Below are 19,873 nucleotides of genomic sequence, written 5' to 3'. Positions count from 1 at the left end.
TTGGAGACACTGCCCTGAGAAAATCCATGTCCTCCACCTGACCTCTCAACACTGTCCTTGGCTTGCGATATAGGCCTCCTTTTCCCTTCCTAGCTGCCTAAGCTCCTCCTTTGAACTGATGATTAGTCCCTAGGTGGCCTATGGCAACTTCAGAATTCCTTCTTTCTGCCCCTGCAATACTGAGAATATGGTTTTGCATTCCTACTCTCGATGATCCTGCACCTTTTTGTTTCCCTCAAAACAGTTTCCCAGCAGGAGACCTTTTTTGTTATTTTGGGATCTTTTGAGGGGCCCCTTGATTTTTCTTAAACGCCTGTTGGCATATCAGATGGATTTTTTTTTTCTGGTGAATCGCTCGATTATAATAGTATGAAAGCGTTTGGTATGCTCATTGTCACTACAGTCAACTATTGAAATTCTGCAAGAAATAGAATTACAGATTCTGAGACAGGAATTAAGTATTTTTAGCTTAAAATGTATATAATTAGAAATGTGCTGCAATTTTTTTTTCAGTTTAACAATATTTGTTTCTTTATTAAGGTATGCAATAATTTCATTTTTATTCAAAACTAATTATGAAAATTATAAATCCAGAGCTATAGCAAATATTTTATAATAGGACAGACATTTAAAAAATAAAAAGTATGTTCAGGGTAAACCTATTTTTTCTGGTTAGCTTGTGCTGACTTGATATATACAAGGCTTACAGAGAAACGAAGGGAAGATGCAGGAAATCGCATCATCTTGTGTGACTCAGTATTACCTTGATTAGTAATCAACCTCCATATGTAGGGAAGGGGTCACCAAATCTGGTCTTGGAGATCACAAATCAGCCTGTTTTTCAGGATTTCCACAATGAATATGCACGAGAGGATAATTCTCAAGCAGCTTGTGCGGCATACATTGCCTGAACACGTAGACTTTACTGATTATTTCCAACCAAACTTGCGCATGTGAATTTGCTTTGCAAATACCCAGGTAACTGGCCGAGCATGCATACACAATTAGTATCATGAAGTTACACCTCCTCTTTGGAGGGCTTAGCAGTGTGTATATGTATGTGCACGCTTTTTAAAATGAAAAAATGTGCACATAAGTGCTGACTCTGCGCCAGCACTTTCCGTTGGAATGCTCAGTTTGCATAAAAGTCCATAGGTAGTTTTACATGTTCCAGCCCTAGGGCTATTTTACTACAGCCATTTACATGCATAAAACTGAGTTTTTCGCACGTAAAGGGCTTTGACAATTACCCTGATTAACGATTTGCCCATCGCCATTCTGAAGCTATTTTATGGTGTGTGCAGGAGAACAGCAGGGAACAAGTCTTGGCCTGTGGAAAAGGACCTTCCATCCCCCAGAAAACTAATTTTGGAAGGCTAAGTAATAACTGCAGTTGTTGACCTTGTGTTGTCTTTGAATGGAAGACGTTGAACTGTACAGTTCAAATGAATAGGTTATTTTTGCACAGATGGACAGTAGCGAGCAGAGGATGACCCATCTTTCCACTCACTGACCCATTTATGCTGCCTCCTATCTCATAAAAATTGTTTGTGTGATTTTGCTAAATTGCTTCTGAAGAAAGAAGTTCTTTGAGAATTAGGAGAATGCATGGCTAACGTTGTTGCTGATGAATTTTGTGACATGAGCATTTATTGAACAGAGAAATGTATCCAGACTTCCATTTAACCTGGTCAAAATGGGCATTTAAAAAAAAAAAAAAGTCTAACTCTATTTTTCCAGCAGCCATTGCAATCTTGTGATCCTGAATAGTTTCTCTTTATTGTATGTTCTCAGGGGTTTTCTTTGTTTTAACAGCATGCAACTTGACAGAAATACACTACCCAAAAAGGGACTAAGGTATCCATTTTTTCAGCATTATTGCTGCTTCTGCTTGGAATGCGGTTCGCTGTCTGCCTCTCTTCTTCGTTCTGCTTTATCTCCTTTACTGTATGTGGTTTTCAAGCACAACGTCTGTTAGTAAGGCCAGTATTGAGCAAACAGAGTTTTGGAAGTTCAAGCATCTGTTCTCGACCCAAACAAAGAATTCTAAGCTTGAAAAAGAAATAAAATCAACATCCAATTTTTCTTTGATTATAAAGAAAATGGAAGCTTGGAAAGGAGACTGAATTGTGGGGGTTACAGGAGACAATAGTACGAAGAAGAAGCTAGAATTTAATCCAAAAATGTGGAGGGGCTTGCAGTTAAGAAGCAAATAAAGAATGAGAAACCCCAGAATTTCCCTTAGAACCTGCATAGGGCCATCTGGTCACTCTTGCATTGCGAAGTGCCCAAACAGTGTTTGCCTGTTATGCTATGCTCCCTCTTCAGTGGATGGCACTGCTGGTGAGTGAAATCACTTCCAAGGGTTTTCTTCAAAACAAGTTATTCTGGGGGATTCATTGCTTTCCTTGGCAGAATTTAGTATTGCATATAATGAAAAAGTTGTATCCTCCTTGTAATTGTTTTGCCAAGAAACTACTTCTTGCATAGTTCTCTGACTCTTTTCCTAAACCCTTCTGGAATGTCTGCACCTTCTGGTACTTCTGCATCAGATGTGGCTCTATAAGCGACTGTTCAACTTCCTTGAATTTCTCTAGGCCATTTGTCTCCTGTTGTATGTTTACAGCCTTCTTACTTCAATCAATGGCTCTATCCAGCCACTTTCTTTCACTCCACTCTTCTGTTCTGCATTGTTTGTTAATTAATTTTCTGTGGAGCTTACGGAACATCAGATGCTTTTGTTAAAGAATTTTGACTTTCATCCAGCAGATGAGAATCTAAGGGGATAAAGTCATCTGTAATTACCGAAAAGCTGTGATTACAGTCTGCTTCTCTACATCTCATGTGCATGTGCGCTTTGGTTTAATGCACTTTTCAAGGGCTGCATTTTGTTTGTACATGACTAGCACATTTGTCTTTCATGTTTACCTATGGGTTTCTTAGTCCTGAATGTTAAATTTGTGATAATTGGACCTGCATCATCAACAAAGCTGCTAATTAATTAATTTTGATTTATTGCTTACCTGTTTTGGATACGAAATTCACTCAAGGGGCCTATGCACTAGAGATTAGTGTGCCCAAAAAATAGCATGGATGTACTAACTGCTTAGCATGCACGCTAGACCGGATCCCACATATTAGTGGGTGGGTGTTAAAATAAATGAGGCACTATGGTATACAAAGTCGACTTTAGCAGATAAGCATGAGATAGCATTGTATGCTCTCTGTGAGCTATTTTGCCCACTGTCTCTCAGAGCCCCCTGTGCTAACCAGTACAAAGTGCACAGGGGATTTCATCTCCCAGTCCTTTCATCAAAGGTGTCCATCCATTCAGACAGAGTCCTGACCTTCCCAGTGTTGACTCAACTCCCAGCACACCTGGATTTCCCCACAGTGCAACCTTCATCTTGACCCCCAAGCCATCTCCCATGTCCCCAGATTGAGTACTTACCGTTACTGAGAGTCCCAATCTTTACTAGCAGGAGGAATGGGAAAGCTCTCTTGCTAGCACTGCTGCAGCCCACTAAATGACACTGCTAAGTGGTGCTTCCCCACTACCACGTGACAACGGTGAAGTGCCGGCATCATTCAGCAGGCTACAGTGGCAATAACGGCAGGGCTCTCGGATTTCTGCCTGCTGGTAAAGTTCAGGGCACTCCCGGAATGGTAAGCATTCATTCTGGAAGGGTGGGAAGGAGGTTGGAGTATCTGGGGTAGGGACCCGGTTTATGTCCATCGGGGAGGGGGCGGCTAGTCAGCTTCGGGGGTGGCTGGCACAGCATCAAGAGGGTTGAGGCTGTCTCAGGAATTTCTGGCTGCCTTTTGTTGGGGGAGACAGGGTCCAGCACTGATGATGAGTGGAGTGATGAAATCCTGCATACTAACTTGCCCCTTTGCGCTTCATTTTTTAGGGCTAACATGCATGATAATACTGTTTACAAACAACTGAGATAATGTTTTCATGTATACACTAAAACAGGTGTGGGCAATTCTGGTTCTTGAGGCCCGCAAGTCATTTGGGTTTTCAGGATATCCCTAATGACTATGCATGAAATAGATTTGTATACAACTGAGGCAGAATGCATGCAAATCTCTCATGCATAGTCATTAGGGTTCTCACAGGACAAGCAGGATGGTTGTCCTCACAAATGGGTGACATCGAGGATGGAGCCCACCACGGAAAACTTCTGTCAAAGTTTAACAGAACTTTGACTGGCCCCTACTGGGCATGCCCAGCAAGGCACTGACCCTGCAGCCAGCAGGGGTCTCCCTTCAGTCTTCTTTTTTCCGCGCAGCAGTTGCCACGCGGTGAAAGGAGCTCTCTTACCACGTTCCTGACAGGAATTTGGAAATTAATTTCCTAAGAAAATTTGCCCCTCAGGGGTCTCCCTTCGACAAATTTTTGTCATCTTTACGGAATCCGGTAAGTTTTTTGCCATTTTCCATCGACTACTGTCGATTTTGGCCCTCGAGGCCTGTTGGCACTTACCGATCCCCAGGCTAAATTTTGGCTTACAGCCATGGCAACGGGGTTCCGTCGTTGTCCGGATTGCACCCGGACTATGTCAATCACAGACCCCCACAGGGTTTGTGTTATGTGTTTGGGTAGTGAGCATGATGTCCTGACTTGCACCAAATGTGCCTTAATGACACCCAAAGGTCGCAAAGCCAGGATGGAGAAGATGGGGCTCCTCTTCCATGCACCCACCCCGACGTCATCGGAACCGGCACCGTCGAAGTTGCACCGAGGGTGACCGTCCGCCATCGATCGCTTCTCGGCCGTCGACTCCCGTCCCTTCCCCGGATGGGCGAGGGGATCGGAAAGAAAAGCATCGCCATCGACGGCACAAGTCTCGGCCTGTCGAGGATCCACAGCCATCGACCTCCGCTCAAGCCGAGCCACCGACTAAGAAGCCGCGATCAGACCGGACACCCTCCACGTCTCGTTCGCAGGCACCGAGGAAACCCTCACCCTCTCGGGGTGTGGGGGCCGTGATCCCACCGGTTACGGTGGTCCCTCCGGCCTTGCCTCAGCCTCCCTCTCCCGTCGAGCCGGGTATTGTTACCCCTGGTCTCCGGGCAGAACTGGACCGGCTGGTCCAGGAGGCCATCGAGAAAGCGATGAAGAAATTACAACCTCCATCGGCACCGTCTCCGGCACCGCCTCCGGCACCGACGCCGGCACCGACTTCGCCACCGAGGAGGGAATCGACCACCGAGCCGTTGGTGCAAGCTCTAGCACCTCTACTGCACCGCATGGAGGCACTTATGACGGCCCTTCCATCGGTAATTCCAGTACCATCGACAACACCACTGTCTCCGACTGGATTCTCATCGGCAGGAGAAACACCATTCCGAATTCCCCCTTCCGGGGTGGTTCCATCGGTACCTTCTGGTATATCTCCACCGATTTATCCTTCGGCTCCATCGATTCCGCGTCCGGCACCGATTCCATCGGCAGCGCCAAAGCCCTCGATGCCATTCCTAGTTCCACCTGCAGCACCGATTCCATCTAGATTTCCATTGATGCCTTCAGAGCCTCAACCAGGTCCTTCAGGGCTTCAAGTCCCACATGATCCCTACGATACCTGGGGTGATGATGATGATACATCTTCTGACACAGATTTGCCTTCACCACCATCTCCTACAGAGAGTAGAAAAAGATCTCCTCCTGAGGATCTCTCTTTCATTAATTTTGTAAAAGAGATGTCAGAAGTTGTACCTTTTCAGTTACAATCTGAAGCCGATGACAGACACCAGATGATGGAACTACTCCAATTTCTGGATGCTCCAAAAATCATCGCTTCCATCCCTATTCACCAGGTGTTTTTGGATCTGCTAAAGAAAAACTGGGAATCTCCTTCATCTATTTCACCAGTTAACAAAAAAGCTGACTCCACATATCTTGTCCAGTCAGCACCAGGTTTTCAAAAGCCTCAACTGGATCATCGTTCTGTTGTGGTTGAGTCTGCGCAGAAGAAGGCCAAACGTCTTAAGCCACACTCTTCCACTCCACCTACCAAGGACAATAAATTCCTGGATAGTGTGGGACGAAAAGTATATCATGGAGCTATGTTGATTTCACGCATAGCTTCATATCAACTTTACATGACTCAATACAACAGAGCCATCCTTAAGCAGATGCAAGACTATGCTGACACGTTGCCGGATCAGTACCAACCACAGCTTCAAGCCCTTCATAAAGGATTTGAGGCAGGGAAGCACGAGATTAGAACTGCCTACGACATATTCGATGCTTCCACAAAAGTTTCAGCCACAGCCATCTCAGCCAGACGTTGGGCTTGGTTAAAGGCGTCTAACCTTCGCCCAGAGGTCCAGGATCGTCTTGCTGATCTACCCTGCTTAGGCGACAATTTGTTTGGAGAACAAATTCAACAGATTGTGGCAGAGTTAAAAGATCACCATGAGACGTTGAAACAACTCTCGTCTGTTCCACCTGACGTGTCCTCCAAGCAACCACCAAAGAAGGACTCTAAGAAGTCGTTCTTTCGACCACGTCGCTATTATCCTCCATCAGCTAGGCCTCGTCCTGCATGGTCCTCCAACAGGCCTCAGCCTCGCCAGCCAAGAAAGCAAAGACCTACTGTAGCCCCACCTCCTGGGCCTGCGGCGGGCCTTTGACTTCCCTCTACTGAGCACATGCCAGATCCCTCTTCCATACATCCCTGTGGGGGGTCGACTGTTCCACTTCTTACACCGTTGGAAACAGATCACCTCAGATCACTGGGTGTTAGCAATTATCGCACAGGGTTACCACCTCAACTTCATGGCTCTCCCGCCAGACTCCCCGCCCCTTCAGGCATGGAGTCTAACCAGCCAGTTGGCTCAATTACAACAAGAAGTATCCCTTCTTCTACAATCAAATGCTATAGAACCCGTCCCTCCCTGTCAACAAGGGACAGGATTCTATTCCAGATACTTCCTAATACCAAAGAAATCAGGGGGGCTACGTCCCATTCTGGACCTTCGGGCCCTCAACAAGTACCTTCAAAAAGAAAAGTTCAAGATGGTAACCCTGGGCGCGCTGCTCCCTCTGCTGCAAAAGGGGGATTGGCTGTGCTCTCTCGACCTCAAGGACGCTTATACCCACATTGCCATAACACCATCTCATCGCAAGTATCTGCGTTTTCTGGTAGGCCGCGACCATTATCAGTACCGGGTACTACCTTTCGGTCTGGCATCTGCTCCACGAGTCTTTACCAAATGTCTCGTAGTGGTAGCAGCATTCCTCAGGAAGGAAGGTGTCCACGTCTACCCCTATCTGGACGATTGGCTAATCAGGGCCTCTACCCCTCAGATTGCTCAATCCTCCCTAAAATTGACAATTCACACACTCCTTTCCTTAGGGTTTCTTGTCAATTACGAGAAATCTTGCTTAGTCCCATCTCAAACCTTATCTTTCATTGGGGCAGACTTGGACACCTTACAGGCAAAGGCTTACCTTCCGCTGCAGCGGGTCCAAACTCTCATGTCCCTAGCTCGCCAGCTCCAGTCTCAGGACATGGCCACGGCTCGCCAATTCCTCATTCTCCTAGGACACATGGCATCCTCAGTTCAAGTCACTCCCATGACCCAACTAGCCATGAGAGTAACACAATGGACTCTGCGACACCAATGGATTCAAGCTTCTCAGCGCCTGTCCTCCATAGTCGCAGTTACACAAGCGCTTCGCCTGTCTTTAACCTGGTGGACGACTCAAATCAATCTCCTTCAGGGCTTACCTTTTCTCCTACCAGATCCACAAGTAATCCTGACCACCGACGCTTCCCACATCGGTTGGGGGGCTCATGTGGACGATTTCCAAACCCAAGGGTTATGGTCACCAGAGGAAGCCAAACACCAGATAAATTTTTTGGAACTTCGAGCAATCCGTTACGCGCTCAGAACGTTCAAAGATCGTCTTTCGAATCAGATAATCTTAATCCAGACAGACAACCAAGTGGCCATGTGGTACATAAACAAGCAGGGAGGCACAGGCTCTTTCCTTCTGTGTCAGGAAGCTGCGCAGATTTGGGCAGAAGCCCTCTCCCACTCCATGTACCTCAGGGCCACTTACCTGCCGGGAGTAGACAATGTATTGGCAGATCAGCTGAGCCGGGTCTTCCAACCACACGAGTGGTCACTCGATCCTCTGGTAGCGACCTCTCTATTTCACAAGTGGGGTTCTCCCCACATAGATCTCTTTGCGTCCCCTCAGAACCACAAAGTAGACAATTACTGCTCTCTCATTCGGAGCCACCACTCTCGGCCGAGGGATGCCTTCTCCCTCAAGTGGACATCAGGTCTGCTCTATGCATTCCCTCCACTTCCTCTTCTGTCAAGGACTCTCGTGAAGCTTCGCCAGGACGGAAGAACCATGATCCTGATAGCACCCCACTGGCCACGCCAGGTGTGGTTTCCCATTCTTCAGGATCTCTCCATCCGCAGGCACATCCCTCTGGGAACGGATCCGCATCTGCTCACTCAGAACGACGGATGCCTCCTCCATCCCAACCTCCAAGCCTTGTCCCTGACGGCATGGATGTTGAAAGGTTAGTCCTTCAGCCTTTTAACCTTTCGGATTCGGTTTCTCGTGTCCTGATAGCTTCACGAAAGCCCTCCACCAGAAGATCCTATTCGTATAAATGGAAAAGGTACACATCTTGGTGCACTTCCCAGTCCCTTGATCCCCTTTCCTGTCCAATCTCTAAGTTCTTGGACTATTTATGGCATCTATCGGAATCGGGTCTTAAAACCTCTTCCATTAGGATGCATGTCAGTGCAGTAGCCGCTTTCCATAAAGGCATACAGGGTGTCCCTATTTCAGTACAACCCCTGGTAACACGCTTTCTTAAAGGCTTGCTCCATCTGAAGCCACCCTTACGTCCTCCGGCCCCATCTTGGGACCTTAATCTGGTTCTTGGTCGGCTAATGAAACCACCTTTCGAACCTCTACACTCCTGTGAATTAAAGTATCTCACATGGAAGGTATTATTCCTTTTAGCTGTCACTTCAGCTCGCAGGGTTAGTGAGTTACAGGTCTTAGTCACCTATCCGCCTTACACTAAACTCCTGCAGGACCGGGCGGTACTCCGCACTCACCCTAAATTTTTACCTAAGGTAGTATCGGAGTTTCACATCAATCAATCCATCATACTACCTATCTTTTTTCCCAGGCCCCACTCCAACTCCGGAGAACAGACTCTGCATACCCTAGACTGTAAACGGGCTCTAGCATTCTATCTCGACCGTACAGTTTCTCACAGAAAGAGCACTCAATTATTCGTCTCTTTCCATCCTAACAAGTTAGGACAACCTGTGGGTAAGCAGGCTCTATCCTCCTGGTTGGCGGACTGCATTTCTTTTTGCTATCAGCAAGCTGGCATTCCTTTTCAAGACCGTGTAAAAGCACACTCTGTGAGGGCCATGGCGACTTCGGTGGCACACCTTCGATCGGTGCCGCTTCCTGACATCTGCAAAGCTGCAACCTGGAGTTCTCTCCATACTTTTGCAGCCCACTATTGTTTGGACAAAGCTGGAAGACAGGACTCCATCTTCGGCCAATCTGTCTTGCGTAACCTTTTTCCAACATGATGTACCAACACCCTTCCACCTTCCCGGTAGGGTGCGGATGCCCTTACCAAATTCCACCCCAGTTGTTGTGCCTCTTGCACGTCGTTGGGTGCATTTGGTGCAAGTCGGGACATCCTCAGCTCGGTACTCACCCATTTATGAGGACAACCATCCTGCTTGTCCTGTGAGAAAGCAAATGTTGCTTACCTGATGTAACAGGTGTTCTCACAGGACAGCAGGATGTTAGTCCTCACGAAACCCGCCCGCCTCCCCGCGGTGTTGGGTTCGTTTTATTTTTCCTTTCTAGGCACTGCCTGTAGCTTGATAATCAGACTGAAGGGAGACCCCTGCTGGCTGCAGGGTCAGTGCCTTGCTGGGCATGCCCAGTAGGGGCCAGTCAAAGTTCTGTTAAACTTTGACAGAAGTTTTCCGTGGTGGGCTCCATCCTCGATGTCACCCATTTGTGAGGACTAACATCCTGCTGTCCTGTGAGAACACCTGTTACATCAGGTAAGCAACATTTGCTATATCCTGAAAACCCGACTGGTTTGTGGCCCTCGAGGACTGGAATTGCCCACCCCTGCTCTAAAATGTAGTACATAACTTATTAAATGGCATTTTAATGTGCATCTTGGGTTTTTTTCTTAGCAAATTTCTAGTATGAATTTTAGTGCTTATGCCCCTTCGTTTCTCTTAAAAACTATTAAAGCACATTCATGTGGCATTTCTCTAATTGCTAATTATACCCAATTTATTGCCTTTACAGCCAACCATGTTAAAAAAAAATAAAAAATCCTGTGCTCCTGATGGATTGCAAAAAAAAAAAAAAAAAAAGTCCCACTATATTTCAAAGGACCTGGAGGAGGAGCTATGTAACCAATCAAAAAAACCTTCCCTCATCTAAGATGAATTGTCTAACAGATCTCATACACAGGTTCAGAAATTCATCTTGAATTGGATTGTGAGTATAATCATAGGTCCAGTCCAATTTTTTGAAAAAACATTTTTTTAAAAATATGATGCAAGTTCATATAATTTTCAATTAGATGAGGGAAGTTATTTGTTGGGTTCCACGACATCGTATAACATAACTAAATAGCCCTTTGTATTAATTACACATCCTTTTGATCAGATGGTTTGCATATTTTATTTAGTTCCCAAGGATATGCTTAGAATGCTACCAAAAAAAGGCTTACTCGAGTTAGTTTTTTTTCTGAAGAGTTTTCTATTCTTGTCTCTCATCAAACGCACAGTACGCAAGCAAAATACTTCTTCCTCTTTTTCTCTGAAACTCTCTGCTTGTGTATGTGAAGTGTTCCGGCTGGGTTCTCTTGCAGATATACCCCATCGTCTCGGCAAACAAGCCAGGAGGAGGGTAAAGAGTGGCTGCGCTCCCATTCAACTGGAGGCCTACAGGACACGGGCAACCAGTCTCCCCTCATGTCCCCGTCGGCCATGTCATCTTCTGCCACCGGAAAATACCACTTTTCAAACTTGGGTAAAACTTCAATTCCTTTCACAAAAAAATTCATCTTAAATTTGTTAGAAAGTGAACAGGGAAGACAAGTGCTTCCAGGTTATGTCCTGGTGGGAGGAGCTGAAGGCCTCATTTATTTAATTTATTTATTTACATTTTTATATTCCGCTTTTCACACTTTTTTCAGCTCTTGAAAGCGGATTACGTTCACGTGCTGTAGGTATTTCCCTATCCTCAGAGGGCTCACAATCTAAAGGGTAGATTTTCAAAAAGCTGCACGCGTAAAAAACGGGGGTTACGTGCGTGGCTGGGCCTTGCGAGCACTGTGCGCATTTTCAAAGGGGCCCGGCCACGTGCGTAACCCTTGTTACGTACAGAACTGCCGGGCCTGGGGGCAGGGAGGGGTAAGTTAGTATTGCATCAAAAAAAAAAGGAATAGGTAGGGTTTAGGGGGAGGAGAGGGGAAGGGGAAGGGAGGTTAGGTAGGCAAGTTCCCTCCCAGTCCGCTCATTAATTGGAGCGGACTTGGAGGGAACTGGGGAAGGCCGGGATGCGTCACCGTCCGGAAATTGCATAATTCCCTGCCTTTTGCGCACCGCGCGCACATGCACACGCCGGCATGTCCATGTTATAAAATCGGCGTGTTGGTTTAAAAATCTACCCCGAAGTTTGTACTTGAGGCAATGAAGGATAAAGTGACTTGTCCAAGGTCACAAGGAGCGACAGTGCAAAGCTTGAAACTCTTGGTCTACTAGTTTATTAGTAATAGGAGGCGCTCAGCCCAGGAGACTGCCTGGTGTGATTTAACATTAAAATTAAGACAGGTAACATACAATTTTCATTTTCAAACGGAGCCATTATGAACGTTTTATTTACGTCTGCATTTTGTATTCACCTAGGACAAGCAGGATGGTAGACCTCATATGTGGGTGACATCATCCGATGGAGTCCAGCACGGAAAACTTATGTCAAAGTTTCTAGAAATTTTGACTGGCACACCGAGCATGCCACTATCCACGCATCCACACAAGGTCTCTCTTCAGTCCTTTATTTTTCGTGGATCTGCTCTCTCGTGGAAATGGAGTTTGTGCTCGTTTTTTGTCAGGAAACTTCTTAAAATTGAGTTTTTTTGGTTTTTCATATTGCACTAGGTCTCTCTCTGGTTCCCACTTCTTTCTTGGTTAGTGAGGTTTTTTTGTATCTGCCGGGCATTGTGCCTTTTGTGGTCCCCGGTGAGCCTCATGGTGCCCCTGGACTATGTCCCTGATGGATCCACACGAAGTCTGCATCCTCTGCCTGGGGGCATCGCACGATGCTCGGGGCTGCGAATTGTGCACTCAAATGACCCCAAAAGGCTGTCAGGCCAGATTGGACAAGATGAAGAAGGTTTCTGGTTTGGGAAAATCCGAACCTTCCATTTCGGCATCAGTGTCATCGATACCTAAGGACTGAGGGGAACCGTTCATCCTCGATCCTTCAATGACCGAGGCTTGCTGGGAAAAAGGCTCTGGGGATCACCCAGTCTCTGTCTCCTCCAAGTCGCGGACTTCAGGATCATTTTCCTCGTCCTCAGCGCCAGAGAAGGACTGGGTCGAGCACCGTGGGAGGTCTCGAAAGCACTGTCACCGGTCCCTGTCTGCACGTGTTGCAGGGCTCAAGCTGGCTATGGCGCTTGTCGCCTTGCCCCCGAAGCGGCCACAGCAAGAGAAGGCACTATCCTCTCTCAATGCTGGTGGCCAGAGGCCATCCACACTGGCCCAGTACTGGATGTCGATCCTCCTCGGGACTCCAAAGAACATTTAGCCTCTTCCTTCCCCTCTCAGCTTGCCCTTTCATCGGAGGCTTTTGAGGCAGAGTTGGAATGTTGGGTGCGCCTGGCAGTTGAACGTGCTTTGCATGACAGGGAGCCGGTGTTCCTGCCACCTGGGCCGGCACCTTCCCCAACGCCAGTGCTATCACAGATGCCCTTAAGGCCGGTGCCCACACCAATGCCTGTGCCTGCACCGATGCCATCTATGGTACAGGGGTTGGAACCGTTGTTGGACCATCTTGACATCCTCCTCGGTGTCCTCCCGACCCAGTTACTGCCGGCGCCATGTGATTCCTTGGTGGGCCATCGGGCACCGAAACGCAAGGCATCCAAGCTTGTTCTTGTGGGGGATTCCTCCGAGGAAGAGGGCCTGATGATCACCTCCACTCCACGGGACCCCCTTGTCCCCCTGTTCGGCTCTACCGGGACCAGGGCCCTGGGCCTTCGGGTTCCTCGATGTCCTTGGGAACCTCGGTACCCCTGCCTAGGGATGTGCCCACTGCTCCCCGGCCATATCTCCAGGCAAATGAGATGAGCCTAAGGGCCTGTACAATCCCTAGGGGGAGGATGCCTCTGATGCTTCATCAGTGAATTCTGATGATCTTCCATCAGATCCTTCTCCCTCAGAGGAGCACCGCCGTTCTCTGCCAGAGGACTTGACCTTTGCGGGGTACGTCTGGGCGATGGCTGAAGCCATTCTCTTTCAGCTTATGATGGAGGAAGATGCCAGCCTTAAGAGGCTGGAGATCCCCCAGTTCATGGACATCCCAAGGAGGTTGTAGCATTGTCTGTTCACGAGATCTTCAAGGAGCTGTTTCTTCGGCTCTGAGAGTACCCCATCTCTGCAGCTCCAGTGAACCGGAAAGCTGTTGAGGTGTACCTTGTACAGCAGACAGTGGAGGTTGAGAAATGCCAACTTCCCCACTAATCAGTTGTAGTTGAATGTGCGCTAAAAAAGACAAAGAGATCGAAAACCCATGCCTCAGCTCCTCCTGGTAGGGACAACAGAGCATGGGATGCTATGGATAGGAGAGTGTTTCAGGGCTCCATGTTGGTGGCCCATATCATCTCCTACCTTTTGTATATGACCCAATATACCCGTAATCTCTGCAAACAAGTCCAGGAAGTTGTGAGTGGCCTGGTGCAGCAGCCTTGGGAGGCCCTTACGGCCCTTATCCAGCAGGGCCTGGAGTGTGGGAGTTGGGTCCGAAATTGTTTTATTATTTTATTTTTTCACTCACACCTTTTGCTACAAACGAGACTGAAGGGAGACCCCAGTGGCTACAGGGATTATGGCATGCTGGGCATGCTCAGTGTGCCAGTCAAAAGTTCTAGAAATTTTGACAGAAACGTTTTCAGTGATAGGGCTCCGTCTGCTGACATCACCCACATGTGAGGACTACATCCTGCTGTCCTGGGAGAACACCTGTTACAGGTAAGCAACTCTGCTTTATAGATGAACCCTTAATTTTTCCATTGCAGTGAGTCCAACCAATCTGTCCCAGTTTAATCTTCCTGGACCCAGCATGATGCGCTCAAACAGCATCCCTGCACAAGACTCTTCATTCGATCTCTTTGATGACGCTCAATTGTGTGGCAGTGCTACATCCCTAGAGGAGAGACCCCGAGCAATCAGTCATTCAGGCTCTTTCAGAGACAGCATGGAAGAAGGTAAACTTGATCTGTTAAAAAAAACAAAACATTGCTGAAGTAAATAATGTCATAGAAATGATTCAAATGAATATCTGACAATGAGTAACATTTAGTGATCCAAGCTTAGGGGTGTATTTACTAACTTGTGACATGCATTATTTATCGCAGCTCCCATTATTGGCAGTTGGGTCTATTCAATAATCACGAGTGTTGGTCACATCACAGGCTAGTAAATAAAATAGATCCCTTAGTTTGCATCTGTTGTTGTTTCATCCCTAACTGTGGTTTAATCTGTTTTAGTATCTAAAGGTAGTGAGAAGTCTGGTTACAGCATTATGGAGAGAGATTTGGAAGACTGTATATCATCTTTCCATTAACAATTGTTAGCCTGATAGACTTAGGGATTGCCCCTCGTATTTCTGGGAGTAAGCAACTTGGATCACCTCATTAGCATCTGCTGGGTACTTGAAAAAGACCCAGACTGGCCACTCTCAGAGACACGATGTGGGCTTGATCATTGGTCTGACCCAAAATAGCCCATCTTATGTCTTACCTTAATTTTTGATAACATCAAACTGTCAGACAACAAAAAATATTTTAATTAAACATTAAAACTGTTTTAAGTTGGTTGCTTGTGCAGTATGTATTAGTGAGAAATTTAAACTGCATCCTTTGATCTTTATCTTGCAACTAATTAAATTGCATAGATTGGGTACCAGAATTAAGCAGTTAACCTACTTTAACACTGTTATGCCACAACAAATCTCTCCTGGTATTTTCACTCATTGATGGATTCAGTAGGGTGCCTAACAGAAAATGCAAGCACATTCTTTTCAGCCCGCACTGACCTAGCTGGTTTTCAGACACAAGATGCCTGCTTGCAATGTGTTTATAAATCAATTTCTTGTGCAGCTAAAAGTCCAAGCTACCCCATTTGCAACGATGGCCAGCCATGCACATTTTTGAAAATAAATGTGTGCTTAGCTTCTATACATGCCTCTGAAATTCCCACCCTACCTCCCGGTCTCAACAAAACGCTTCTTTCCTAGGTGATCAAAAATGAGAGCGTTAAAAGAAACAAAAAGTGTATCAGTACCAAGCAACAGTAATTCATGCATCAGCAGTCAGCCCGTTGGGTATTCTATCTGTGTACGCACTTGATACTTTTTGCAGTTTTCTTATTGTTGGGTTTCCAGGGTGGGGGTCCATAGCTTTCTCTGCCCCCTTTCTTTGTGCATGCCATAGTGTACGAGTGGGCCTCCTGGAAACTTGACTCCCTCCAGGATTATCATGGAGAGTGCTGCAAAGTGTATGCCACTTTAAAAGGCTTATTTGCGTTTTTCAACAGGTAAAATTTAAAATTGAGGGTTAACCTCCCTAAATCAGACCTATCTGGCTAAGTGGATTTTTGTGCCTGCTATTTAAAAAAAAAAAAAAAAAGCCTCAGCCGTGCCCTCTCTTTGTTAATAGTCATTGTCCTGAAACAAAAGACACTGGAAATCATTATTATTAGATTTTTTTTTTTCTCTTCATTACATAATCATCAGTACATCTGTCACCTCAGTGTTGGTGCTATGTGCTGCAGCGTAAAGGACTGAGGATCAATTCCCGGACTAGGACTCAGCTCTCAGGGTTGGAGATGCTGCAGTGGTACAATGGCAGCACTCATAGCTTTGGCGAGAGTGGGGAAGCACCAGTATCCCTCAACCATGCTACCAGGTTCCCAAACGAGCCATGGTATGTGGCCCTTAGCAGATGACTGTCGCTTCATTGGCTGGGGGCAGCGACAGCCATTAGAAAGGGGATATAACATCAGGGGTGAAGCTCTAAGTAGTTGCAAATGAAAACCCCAAAATACAAAGGAAGTTGATTTGAATTTAAGCTGAAATTCCAAAGGAAGAAAAATTGCCAAGCCAAAAAGAACAAATGTATATGCATGCATATTATGCCAAGTTATTTCATTAATTTTTCTTTCTAATAGTTTATTTTTGTATTTTGGTTTTCAGTACATGGTTCCTCATTATCGTTGGTCTCCAGTACTTCCTCGCTCTACTCTACAGTAAGTTTTCAGAAAGGATGTGCAGGATATATCTACACCTTATTAAAAAGTGTTTGGCTGAAGATCTTCTCAGTGTTGTGTACAAGTGTTACAGCAGTGCAGTTGTAATAGTGCTTGTGAGATGTGATTTTTCAGAATCACTATTTTTTTTACATCATTTTATTGAAAATGGTTATCAGTCTACTTTTATTTCAGCTTTATATATATAGTAGCTATGTCACTGGTAAGCAAGAAGATCAGTTTCCGATGGCATTACAGAGCCATCAGTTCAAACCCAACAATGGCCTTGTTTGATTTTTCACAAGGGTTCCCAGAGAGAGAGAGTGTGAGTCTGCATGCTGCTTGCTGAATAAAATTATGCTAATGGTTTATTTTTGGTAAAGTGGGTTGTACAAATAAAGATAAGGATGATGTCTCCATGCTGCTCCTGACTGTCCTGTCTGCAGTCTTTGGTACAGTTGATGACGAATGCTTGAGGTGATCAGTGGTTTCCCTCGTGAGTGGGCCAGGTTTCTGTTGATAGTGAAGTGGAATTGCTGATCTGCCTGATCTCCTATTGCCCATTCCCTGGGTCCTCTCAAATCTGAATTACTGTAAGGGGCTTTGCAGTCAACATGTCCTTTAACTGAGTTGCTTTGCATGGAATAAGTTGCAGCTTAGCCTTTGTCTGCTGTGTCCTCGATTAAAATAGGAAAGTGTCAGTGGCTCTTTAATCAAGCGTAAAATGTTGATGAAAAGTGACTTGTTTTTGTGTTTGATGGAAGCCCATTTGGAGAGGATGTGTGATCCACAAATCATCTTGCTATAAATGTGCAACTTTGTCACACTGACATCAAACTGTTTGTCACGCATTACTAAGGCTTCATGATTCTCTTCTGTCTTTGAGCCCTGTGCTATAAAGGCATTCCTTAGACTCTAGTGGTAACTCAGCTTGATGATGGCTTCTCAGTCAATGCTATTTTTCTACAGGTAGCTTCAATTATTGCCTGCTAAGGGCCTCTTCTGCTCTTTATAGGCAGCAAAGCTGTGTGCGTACTGAAACTTTTTTGATCTGCAGAATTTACTTTCCTCTAAAATAGATTTCTGGCCTCTTCCAAGAGTTATTTATTTTTATTTATTTATTTATTTAGAGTTAGATTCCACTTTCGGCACTTTTTTCAGCGCTTCCCTATCCCCAGAGGGCTTACAATCTAAGTTTTTGTACCTGAGGCAAAATGACTTGCCCAAGGTCTCCTGGTTCGTATCCCACTGCTCTAACCACTAGGCTACTCCTTCACTTTACACTGTCACTTTTGAGATAATCCTTAACAGCAGTGGTTCTCATTTCAATTCATTCTTCAGGAGTACTCTAGTTGGTCTGTTTTTTTGGCTATCCATCATGAATTTGCATGAGGTATATTTTCAATTCAGCAATCGGGTTCTTAGACCCAATTTATGCTAATATATATCATGCATATTTATGACAGATGGCTTGAAAATCAGACCAGCCAATGATTGCGATTCAGTGCTAAGAAGTTCAGAGTCATGCATCTGGAATGCAGTAATCCAAAAGAGCTGTATGTGATGGGGGAGTGAAATACTGATGTGCACAGACCAAGAGAGGGATCTTGTGGTGATAGTGTCTGCCAATCTGAAGGTAGTGAAGCAATGTGACAAGGTGATAGCTAAACCCAGAAGAATGCTTGGTTGCATAGAGAGCGAGGAATAATCAGTAACGAAAATGAGATGATGCCCTTATACAGGTCCTTGGTGAGGCCTCACTTAGAGTGTACTGCGTTCAGTTCTGGAGACCGTATCTCAAAAAGGATAGAGACAGAATGGAGATGGTCCAGAGAAGGGTGACCAAATTGATGTGGGGTCAGTATTGGAAGGCTTATGAGGAAAGGCTGAAATATGTATATTCTGGAAGAGAGGAGGAGCAGGGGAGATATACAGATCTTCAGATACCTGAAAGGTTTTAATGATGTACAAACTTCAAACCTTTTCAATTGGAAAGAAATCAGTAGAACTAGGGCATCACGAAATGAAACTCCGGGGGGGTGACTCAGAAAATATTTCTTCACAGAGAGTGGTGGATGCCTGGAATGCCCTTCCAGAGAGGTGTTGAAGAGTAAAACAATGAAAGAATTCAAGGGGCATGGGATAAACACTATGGATTCCTAAAGGTTAGAGGATGAAAATGAAGAAAAGGTGCATGGGTGTAACTTGCTGGTGTGGGGTTTACTACCCTTAATCAATGAGCCTTGATACTTTTGATGCAACTGCAACATTGCTCTCTGCTTCAACGGCAGGGGGAAAAAGGGAGTTGGATTCAGACAACAATCCATGAGGGCCCTGACTGTTATAGTCTGGGGAACTGTTAAGCTTGGAGGTAACCTGCAAGAAGCAGCAATTACTACCTTAACAGAAGGCAAGGGATTACTACCCTTAACCAATACTCCTTGATGCTTTTGACGCAACTATAACATCACTCTCTGCTTTGACAGTAGTGAAAGGGGAATTGGATTCAGTTGACCACCAACACAGGCCTTGACTTTTACAGTCTGGGGTACTGATACACAGACATAAGTGAAAAAGTACAGGATTGCTTCGAAGGCCAACTCCATAAGCAAACCACATCGGCACTGGCTGAATTTTCAAGAAGGCTCTTCGAATAACCACACGGAGTGGCACTTGCTACCCTTAAGAGAAACATGGGGTAACCTCAGATACTACCTTAAGAAGTTTGCTGGGCAGACTGGATGAACCATTTGGTCCTTTTCTACCATCATTACTATGTTACATCCTGAAGCCTGAGTCAAGAACCAGTTCTCTACATCATGAAAGAACCAAGGTTTTACCAAAAACACAGTCTCTCATCCAGCAGTGGATAGTGCTCACCCTAGACATCGATTTGACTTTAGACAGGCTTTCTCATTTTTTGTGAAAAGTACAGAAGACTTGTTTGTGACAGGTACAGATTTCCAGCTTAGTACTATTATTAACCCTTAGGCACAGCACAAAATGAAAAAAAGCGATCACTTTGCAGACTTGTAAAAATACATTGCATCTGAAAGACTGTCTTGGAGGAAGCAAAACAGTGAAAGAAATGCTAAAATACAAAAGGGAGAAAAGACAACTAGGAAGTTAACAGAAAAGTCCTTTTAATTTGCAATGGAGCATGCCAAGTAATGACCATCTCTCACAGTGTGATAGGCCCTTTACAAACAGAACAAAATATTTATTCTTTTATTGTAATTGAAATCCTACAGCCATCCTTAACCTGACTGTCGTTCACTCTCTGTACCAGAGGGAGTGGATA

At 45.5% G+C, this 19,873-nt stretch overlaps 1 protein-coding gene across 7 annotated transcripts in view; it reads left to right on the top strand.

Annotated features, from left to right (window-relative positions):
• Nucleotides 1-19,873, top strand: part of NAV3 (neuron navigator 3) — a 971,329-nt gene that overhangs the window by 876,052 nt on the left and 75,404 nt on the right. For 5 of the 7 annotated variants that reach the window (XM_029597136.1, XM_029597134.1, XM_029597135.1 and 2 more), the window contains 4 exons: nt 1,795-1,857; nt 10,911-11,071; nt 14,343-14,531; nt 16,520-16,572. In XM_029597136.1, coding sequence (XP_029452996.1) covers nt 1,795-1,857; nt 10,911-11,071; nt 14,343-14,531; nt 16,520-16,572 — 466 coding nt within the window. The remainder of the gene's footprint in view (nt 1-1,794; nt 1,858-10,910; nt 11,072-14,342; nt 14,532-16,519; nt 16,573-19,873) is intronic. The other 2 variants (XM_029597133.1, XM_029597131.1) reach the window with 1 other exon arrangement.

This window comes from Rhinatrema bivittatum, chromosome 4 (assembly GCF_901001135.1).
Source record: "Rhinatrema bivittatum chromosome 4, aRhiBiv1.1, whole genome shotgun sequence".
Classification (NCBI taxonomy): domain Eukaryota; kingdom Metazoa; phylum Chordata; class Amphibia; order Gymnophiona; family Rhinatrematidae; genus Rhinatrema; species Rhinatrema bivittatum.
This window is presented reverse-complemented; position numbering and strand designations above follow the sequence as displayed.